General features: G+C 39.4%; 1 protein-coding gene across 1 annotated transcript; it reads left to right on the forward strand.

Annotated features, from left to right (window-relative positions):
* The first annotated feature begins 183 nt into the window (after positions 1–183).
* Positions 184–3,824, forward strand: LOC139727512 (GPI mannosyltransferase 4-like). The gene is made up of 3 exons (XM_071638486.1): positions 184–279; positions 1,025–1,178; positions 2,095–3,824. Exons 2-3 carry the CDS (start codon positions 1,055–1,057, stop codon positions 3,822–3,824), a joined length of 1,854 nt encoding a protein of 617 aa, XP_071494587.1. The 5' UTR covers positions 184–279; positions 1,025–1,054.
* The last annotated feature ends 5,665 nt before the right edge of the window (positions 3,825–9,489 follow it).

Genomic DNA, 9,489 nt, shown 5'->3' on the forward strand with positions numbered 1-9,489 from the left:
AGTCTCTGAATTAGTCTGATAAATTGATTACCGGAGCTCGCACGCAAGGCCGGTTGTTTGCAGAGCCCACCGTGGTAGAGCCCCGCCTACACTACCAAGCCGAGCTGCACAGGTACCTGGGGATCGTGCGCGGAGGAGCTGGTGGGAGGCGTTGGAGGAGAGCGAGCATGCATCACACCTTCATTCGTACGTAGTCAACTGTTACTCGTGCACGGTGATTGGCCACAAAGTTAGCGGCAGAAACGCCTGAGCCTCTTCGTAAATTTGGTAGATAACGAGGTAATTCCTTCTTTGTACAAGATAACAGTTGTAGCAGACGTGTTGGACTATTGAAACTGTGTTTCCTTACCCAGAAACCTTCACGTTCATAGTCGTTTAACACGTGACATTGGTACAAGAGGACAAGGGCCTGATATGTAGCCCCATATATAGATCTTTGTGTTTGTGAAATTAGAATACTCTTAAAGAATCGACCTTCTAATTGGCAATTGTGTAGTGCAAAATTGCCGAATAATTTACTTGATATTGTTTAATGTTACTCCAGTATCGCGGTCGTATAATCTTTAATAGCCGTTCTAATAGTTATAATATGGGCCAGGCTGGCTAGGGCCGGCCGTTAGGATGTGAAGAGAAAAGTCATAGTCTAATAAAAAAGACAAAAAAGAGAATATTTCCGCAGTCAAGTCTGTCTGGCTTCAACTTAAGTTCAAGTTCATGTGCTCTCTCGACTTGGAGGGAAGGGGTGGTGGAGCCAGGGCTGCACCTTAACCGCACCTGATTATGTGAGATTTTTCTCTGGTCATGAAATCAATCAAGTGTGACTTCAGAATAAACAGTTTTGTCTAAATCAATTGACATTTTTTGGGGGTAGGGGGGTGGGGTTGAGATTATGGGGGGGGGGGGAGGTCATTGGTCTGTATGTTTTTGGCACCTACTGGAATTGTGTATCAAGTCTTTTCTATGTATCAATATGGTCTATTTTTATAAGCTTTCCCTGTGCCACCTGTTATGTAATTTTCCACAGCTTCTGGCAGATCGGTTTGAAGGGTGCACAATGATGACGGGATCTTACAAGCTTTGGGGTGCCCTGGTGTTGCTGCGTTTTGTCTGGTGCCTCTGGCCACAGATGGGCTATGTCGACCCAGCTGAATTTTTTGAAGGAACCAACACTCTAGCAGGTGAGTGGCATTGCAGTTCCGTGTTTTTGCAAAGTTCACATGACTGAGTGAGCACCAAAAAATACAGAATGCAAAATATTTCCCACTATGGGGTCTAGGTGTTTTGTGAATAAATTCAAAAAAGCTTTCATCTGCAAAAAAGGATAAACAAGCATGAATTGGTGTTTGATGAAATTGCCCTAGCATGAAAAATAAATCAAGCAAAGTTCCCACATTTACATTATCCAGATGCTCATTTCACCTTTATATTTTATTCCATTACACACAGGACATCTTGAGATGAGTGCCGGGAAGGAATGTCATGTCTGTTTTCTTCAAAATATACCTGGTTATTCTAGTTTTGATATTATTTCTAGGCACTGACAGTCTTGACTAATGACAAGAGTCGTTGTTGCAGTGGCTGGAGAGTTTTATAATCACTGTGGTCAGCTTATGTTGGAAAGGGAAGCTCTGTGTAACAATTCATGGCAAAGATTGGATACTAGGAGATCCATATGTTTTATGTGGGGTTTTTTTGTACTTATTGGATATTTCAGATTACTCAAGATTTAATCAATATGATATACGGGTCAAACACTTCAACTTGATCTTTGTACTCCTTCCAACAACAACAACAACAACAACAACAAAACAAAACAACAACAACAAAAAAATATACACACAAATCAATTGATGAAAACTATGCTTATGGAAGAGTTGACTAGAATCAAAATGACGAGCTTGTATCCACAAAACATTTTGTTCTTTTCTCATGCAGACCATAGTGTCCAAGTGAAAAGGTCATTATCATCAGTTTTGGTTTGGCTTCAGGGTTTTATATGCTCCTGATTGATAAGCAAGATTATAAATCATTAATTCCGTGACCTTTTTTTTTTCTCATTTCTGTCTGCATTTGTTTTCTGTCTTTGCTATTCAGCTCGAATATTTGGGTTTGATAGTCCTCCAGCTTCTGGCTATGAGGAAAGTAAGCCTCAAACCACTATATTCTTCCCATACATCACGGCGGGACTGGGTTTCCACCTTCTCAAAGGACTGAGTGGACTTGGTCTAGTGCAGATCACAGCACACAGTCTCGTCGTTGCACCACGCGTGATGATGGCAGTAGTGTCTCTCGTAAGCGACGCCTGTCTATACAAAACATGCCAGATCCTTGACCTTGACGCAGCGACTTGCCTGACTGTCTTTGGGAGCTCTTTCCTGACACTCGTCTTCCTCACCCGAAACATGACCCATGTCATCAGTGTGTCCACGTTCGCCCTGTTGCTGCTGCTGGTTATTGACTCGCGCAGGAGCCAATTTGTGCGTCGGACAGACGGCAAAGCGAAAGGAAAGGAAGCCCCTGTGCAGAATCCTAATCACGGTTTTTGGCTAGGCGTGTTCGTTCTGGAAGGCACGTTTAATCATCCATCTTTCTTCATATTCGCACTCATTCCTTTGGTGTTCTGGCTGACTGGCTCAGCATCACAGTTTGGAGTGACGGCGCTGCACACTATCCTCTCAAACATTGTCTCCTTGCTGCCAGGAGTCATTACCATGGCAACCTTCCTTTTGCTGATGGACTCCGTTTTCTATGGAAGCCTTGATGCAGAGATCCTCTTTGACCACCAGCTGTTGCTTAAAAATCTCAACATGGATCTGTTTAACAACTTGACTGTGGCCCCCTTCAATTTTTTAAAACTCAACTTCTTTGATGCTGCCATTGAGATCAAACCAAAGACAACACACCTGCTGTTCAACCTGCCTCTACTCTTCTTCCCCCTCATGCTAAGTTTTCTGTCTGAAGTGTACCAGGTGTACAGCGGGCAAGAAAGTGAGGACAGAGACTCAATAATGTCCTCAACAAGTCGAGCATTTCTAGTCCTTTCATTCACAACCCCTCTCCTTGTGTTCTCACTATTCCCTATCCAAGATCCAAAGCTTCTTTTGCCTCTACTGATACCATTAGTTCTCCTCTATGCAAATTATGTTGTCTTTCCTGTTACTGGTATGCCCAATGTGCCATGGATTGTGTGGAACACTCTTTTTAGTTTAGTATTTGGCTGCATGCTCCAGGGTGGCGTTGTACCAGCCCTAGGAGAAATCCGATCCATGGTAACAGCACCGGTAGGGCAGCATCCTTCCTCCTATTACTTTGTCTTCTACCACACCCCTCCTCCTCCCCAATACCTCCTAGCTATGCAAGGGGGGAAGGACATATCTGGTGACAGCGCAGCCGCAAATTTGACGCACCGGTTTGAAATCCTTGACATGGGGAATGCGGGCCGAACCACGCTTCATCAGACCATCAACAAGCTCATCAGTGACACTACCACGCCAGTGGAAGCACCATTCAAGAAGGAGGTGTATGTGTTTGCCCCGGCATCCCACGATGTGCTATTCTGTCGGATCAATATCAAGTTCACGTACCGATTCACGAAGGCGTTCGGCCCGCACGTCAGCTTGGACAGTCCTCCTCACCTGTTTCCAGACTACTCCTGCAGTGCCGAGAAGCACCGGAGTTACAGGAACATGAGTCTGCGGGAGCGCATCCCGGCTCTCTTTTCTCTCAACATGTACCGCGTAGATGTAGTGCGCCACGTTTCTGGACAGGAGGCAGTTGCATTCCAAGAGGCTCAAAAGAAGGCCAGGCCTTCCTTTAATCAGTGATGTCCTTTCCCTTTTTCCTTCCTCTTTTTTTTTCTTCCATATTGGTAGCCTTTTTAGTTTGACTTGGGAATTGTAAAGGGTATCATTGTAACTTTTGGCAGAGAACTACCTCAGATGTGACATTATCCAGGGAGGTGTTACAAAGATGGAGTGGCAACTCTTCATAATTCATGCAAACACATGTTTGGGTTCAAGGCGTTACAATGAGATGTCTAGCATTCCACTCCGCTTTGAAGTAATGCTCGGCACCTCTCTAGTTGCAAGACAAAGTTCGGAGACAAAGAACGCATTTCACCTTTCGTTGAATTACAAGCTTTATTTCACAGTAAAATTTTAAATGAAATACCCGAATTGATTTAGAATAATTTAGGAAAGAATTCAATATTATAAACATGTATTTCTAGTTTCTTCGTAATGCGCAAATCAAAATGAAATGAAAATTAGGCCCTCTTAAAAACCTGATTTTTTTTATAATGCGCACATTTCCGCATGTTAGTTTTCTATCTTTTATTCTGGGATATTTTGATCTTTCAAATGAAGTACTCCGCTAAAGCGTGTTCCAGCGTGCTTTTAAACTATTTGCTGTTAAATTTGTCAGTTTTACACTGCATTTTGATTCGTTGCTCCAATTCAAGGTACACAAATTCATTGTTGCAATCACATTGAAAGAGAGAGCGAATTGCAGTTGGGTCAAGTATTTCTAGATGTGAGAGCGCTAGTCCCGATTATTGATGCTCTCTTTTGTCAAAGCACATGGGTAACACCTGTAGTTGAACGCATAACTTCTCGGCGGTGCCGCGCATGACTTCAAAGGAGAGCAGTAGTTGTCTCTCCTTCTCTAGCACCTCCCTGCATTATCTTAGTTGAGGAGAATTTTAGTTTCTCTCCCCCCCCCCCCTCCAAAAAAATAAATGAATAAAAAGAGAGAGAAAAAAACATCCACTGGCCTCATCATCTTCCATGACAATCACTTCAGCAAGGCTTATGCTTATGTTAAAAATTGAATGTTTCTGGAACTGCCTCGATGTAAATCAGTAATTTTTAGTAAGGCAAGGCAAGTGAGGTTTATTAAAAACAAATAAAAAATACCATGGATCTGAAATAAGACACGGGAGCTTTCATTTTGAAATTGAAGCAAGTTAAAAGTGGCTGAAATCTATGGAAATACAGTGCATTCCTGTTTGAACACGGTTATACCGAAATTCCGGTTACAACAAAATAAGAATTCAGGCCGCAATATTATCCATTCTATGCTTTTGTTTTTGTTTTTTTGGTTGTTTATTTGTTCGGTTATAACAAAATTTTGATGTAACGAAAAAAAATGCTGGTCCCGAGGACTTTGATATAACGGGAGTGCAATGTACATTGTACGTGAGAATTTGGTATGTTGATGTCATGCATACTGTAGTTAAGAAGCTATTGTGGGTCAGTGGATAAGACCACAGACTGCCAATCACAGGGTCCTTGGTTCAAGTCCCCTGGCTGCAGCGGTTGTGCCCCTCGGCAGGGCACTTTATCCTTATTGCCTATGTCCTTTTGAAGGAACTTAAAACTATTGGTCATATGGTTGTTGCTAAAAGCATTCGTTGCTTCTCTAGCTGCGTTGTAAAATTTGCAATGTGAAATTGTTAGTTCAATTAATCATTGATCCATACTGCATACAGTGCACTCCCATTTTAACAAACATGGTTATGAAGGATATCTTGTTACAGCAAAGTAAACATTTAGGTTCCAAAATTATCATCTACACATCTTTCTATGCTTTACTGTTCAGCTGTAACAAGATTTTAATTTAACGAAAGAAAACCGCCAGTCCTGATGACGTCATTATAATGGGAGTGCACTGTAAGAAAAGTTGAAAGAGGGGTTGAAACACAGTTTACTTGCTATCTGATCTGTATAAATTCACAAGGCCACTGAGTTGTACACTTGACTGACTCTTTGGCTGTACAATAGAGAATTATACAGTATACTACAGCCACTTGTTTTGTTTAAAATGGGCATAGGTAAATGATGGGTGGAGATTTCCTTTAACCTCTCTTCAAATGTTAACTGCCATCATGTTTGTTAAATACAATTTATTTTTCAAATTATTTACTGTCAGCATATCAAATATGAACAAGTAATTAGTGTGTATAATCATGTACAGTTGATAACAATCTGATATAATCTAATATTTGGGGGTGAAGGGTCAAGTGTAGCAAGTTATGGTGCCAGGGAAAGATGTATCTGCATTTTTGTGTGTGTGTGTTCTGCTTTTGGTCCACTGCTGATATGTGTTCATTGTAGTTGATTGTAAGATATTGTTTTTCCTGTGTGACATTTGAGGATTGTCCAGTCTGAAGCAGACGTGCTATTTCATTCTTTCACCAGATTTCACCTTGATAATCATCCATTAATAACTGAACTTTGTCTTTAAAGTGTATAGCATTGAATAGAATGTATAGTTTTGATCACATGTATCACAGAGTATGCAAGTACATATTCACAAGCCCTTGCAACCACGTTACATAATATTATCAGTCTGTCAGAATGATAATCATCACATTTTGTTTCTTTTGCTACAAAGTATTTCCTTTTTTTCCCCTCCATAATTAAGCCATTCAAGGGCATATTTTTAATTCAAATGTTGACTAGTTTGATTAGAAATTGAGATTAATGCAAGGTGCCTGCAGTACTGTACATCATGTGTTCATTTTCTTTTTTTTTTACAAGTAAAAACTTGGGAAAATGTGAGCTTCCATTGTTTATATTACTGCAAAAGTGAAAATGTTCATGCATTTCATTCAACATGAAACTAGCACAAATATCATAGATTATGATATTATATGTAATATAACTGTACAGTTTGACATATTGATTCAAAATTGAAAACACAAAAAATTTACCTTACCTGGTGTAAAACTTGGGCAAAAATTTTTGCTTTTACAGTAGAAATGGTAAAATGGAATGTTTGACAAGTGGGGAAAAAAAAAACTATACATATACAGTGAGTGTATGTACAAGTATATGTAAAAGATATTTCATAAATGCTGAAATAAGACAGTACCAGGTACTCTTCATTTCAAGGAAGGCACGTAATGGTGAAGCTATTATCCTTTTGTGTACTTGTTTGTGACGACAGGCATTCCACAGTTTTAGAAGAATCCATTGCTTTATTGATACAGGAGTAGTCCTTTTGTGGTCTGCATGTTGAACCTTGGTGTGATGAGCATGTGTTATCACAGTCAAACCTGTCTATGGTGGCCACCCAAGGGAGACAAAAACAGTGGCCATTGGAGACAGGTGGCCGCTATAGACAGGGTCGTTAACATGGCTTTTCTCTTGGGGGGAATTGTGTTTAGTGGTCGCGCATGGCAGGTGGCCACTATAGACAGTAGTTGCTGTAGCCAGATTTGACTGTATTTGATCGCATACATGTATGTTATTTTGAGAAGATTCTTTAGAATAGAAATAAAATTTAAAGACAAAAGAAAATACAATCATTACAAATAACATTCTCTGGTGGCAGTATATTATACATCATCCCAGAAAAATGTACTCTTTTTTTTTTTTTTTTAGCAAAACAAGGTTGGAAGTGTTATTTGGAGTGGGCTGTCTTGGATTTACATTATTTACTTTTTGTTTTTAGATGCAAAGAAATAGGCAGGTAGTGGAGAAGGGAGCCATTGAATACAAAATGTAGTATACAGATAATACACCTCATTGAGGGCATTAGTAAGAATTACCCTCACAAGGTACCTTTGAAACATGTCTAACACATTTGGACTGTTTTCAAAGGTACCAAGTGTGGATAATTATACTAATGTCCAAACAAAATGTGTACATATTTGCTTAATAAAATGATGAAGCAAATCCTTGTCATTTGATAAAATTCCACTATAGGCAAACCATTTTCACAAATAAAACAATGTCCATTTAATTAAGTAGGCCTACCATGCATCGCTAATGAAAGGTCATTATACTGTAAAACGAGGAATGTTCACATGCATTTTAATGTTGCGAGCGCCAAGATTCGTGAAAATAAAATGCACGCGAAAGTTCTTGTCTACACTGTATGCATTGCGCACCAGTGGCAATTCGCGAAAATTTCATGCCACAAAAGAGGCTGTCGGCTCCAATTCGTGAAAATTTCATGCTGCGAATATATCATGTTTTACAGTACTTTGCTAATGACCAGTCATAAGCAAATTAATGATGGTGATAATGATGATGATGATAATAGTATTATTATTATAATTATAATAATAATAATTATTATTATTATTATTATTATTATTATTGTTGTTATTATTATTATAACAACCAATATTCATAAAGTGTCTTTTCAAAATTGATACAAAGCACTCACACACTTACAAAAGTTAGGTGTCAATTATAAACCTATTGAACAAACAAGAACATTAAATTTGACGTCACTATGCCAATGGAATCACCTTCATGTACAGACACAAAGTTGTGTGGAGCTGTAACATGGTGAACATGGTGCATTGTGACTACATTAAAGTTGTATTTCCAAATGTCATTAATCACTGGCACAGGTTACTACTGTATTAATTATTTTAATTCTAAACAATTCCAATAATGCTGTGTAGATGAAATGAGAGATATCACTTTCAAAGCACATTAACCTGGTAGTAAAGTACATGTATTTTTAATGGTCAATGAAAGGAAAGCATTGAACTGATTGAATCTGGCCAGTGAAAATTTGTGCAAAACTGAGCAAATTTGACATGATTATGACCATTCAAATGTTGATCAATACAATGTACTGGCATTTTTTTTTTTTTTTTTTTTTTTTTGAGGGGGAGGGAAGAGGATGCCTCAGTCAAAGAGCCCACTTGGACATCAATGACTTCAGATTTTACCTTTCATGTATGTATCATTTGTTATGGTTTCTCGTATCAAGAATTACCTATCTCTTCCCTTTGTTTAGCCAATTCATAACTTTCCCAGGAATTCATCTGACGAATATAATCCATTTTATCTGTTATTCACAGACCTAGTCACCTACCAAGTGTCGCGCATTGGGTGTGACAGTTATGCCTTGGGGGTCTTTCTCAGGCTGACATGCCCAACAAGCTATTTCTCACACTCACTAAACAGCAACAACAACAAAAAAAAACAACCAAGAACAAACACAGATTTAAACCAAAAGAGCTACATTTTGGGACAACCTTTTCTTTTTAATCAGAATAAGCCCAAGTATATTTAGTATGCATTAGACCACATGATTTACGGTCAACAAATGCTACAGCTCCTTCCCGTGGGAGGGGTAGCCTATAATCTAGGCGGAGGATGCAGTTATTGTCTTCGCTGTTACGCTAAAGGCCAGATTTTGTGAGACTGTTATCTTTGGTATGTAATGGTATCCAAGAGATCCGATGTGGCGAGACTACGAACAGTGGAAGCATCTGCCCCCCATATCCACTCATCTTGCTTTAGTCATTGCCTTATTATCAACTATGAATCAGTGGCAGTTTTTCATATGAAAACTACCATCGATTCATAGTCAATAATAGGAAAACGACTCGAGCAAGACGAGTGGATATGGGCGGTGGATGCTTCATGCGCATCCACTGATCGTAGTCTTGCTGCATCAGACATATTGCTTTTATAGCAAAGACAATCAGACGTTTAACAGCAAAGACAATAGCTGCATCCT

The sequence above is a fragment of the Diadema antillarum genome, unplaced genomic scaffold, assembly GCF_040938485.1.
Source record: "Diadema antillarum isolate AM-2024a unplaced genomic scaffold, OU_Dant_1.0 seq00000135_RagTag, whole genome shotgun sequence".
In the NCBI taxonomy this organism is placed as follows: Eukaryota; Metazoa; Echinodermata; class Echinoidea; order Diadematoida; family Diadematidae; genus Diadema; species Diadema antillarum.

Bases quoted from the DNA above. Each gene is read 5' to 3' on its own strand.
- LOC139727512 (XM_071638486.1), top strand. From the start codon at position 1,055: ATGATGACGGGATCTTACAAGCTTTGGGGTGCCCTGGTGTTGCTGCGT. The intron at 1,179-2,094 runs GTGAGTGGCATT...TTTGCTATTCAG, and splicing joins AGGAACCAACACTCTAGCAG to CTCGAATATTTGGGTTTGAT.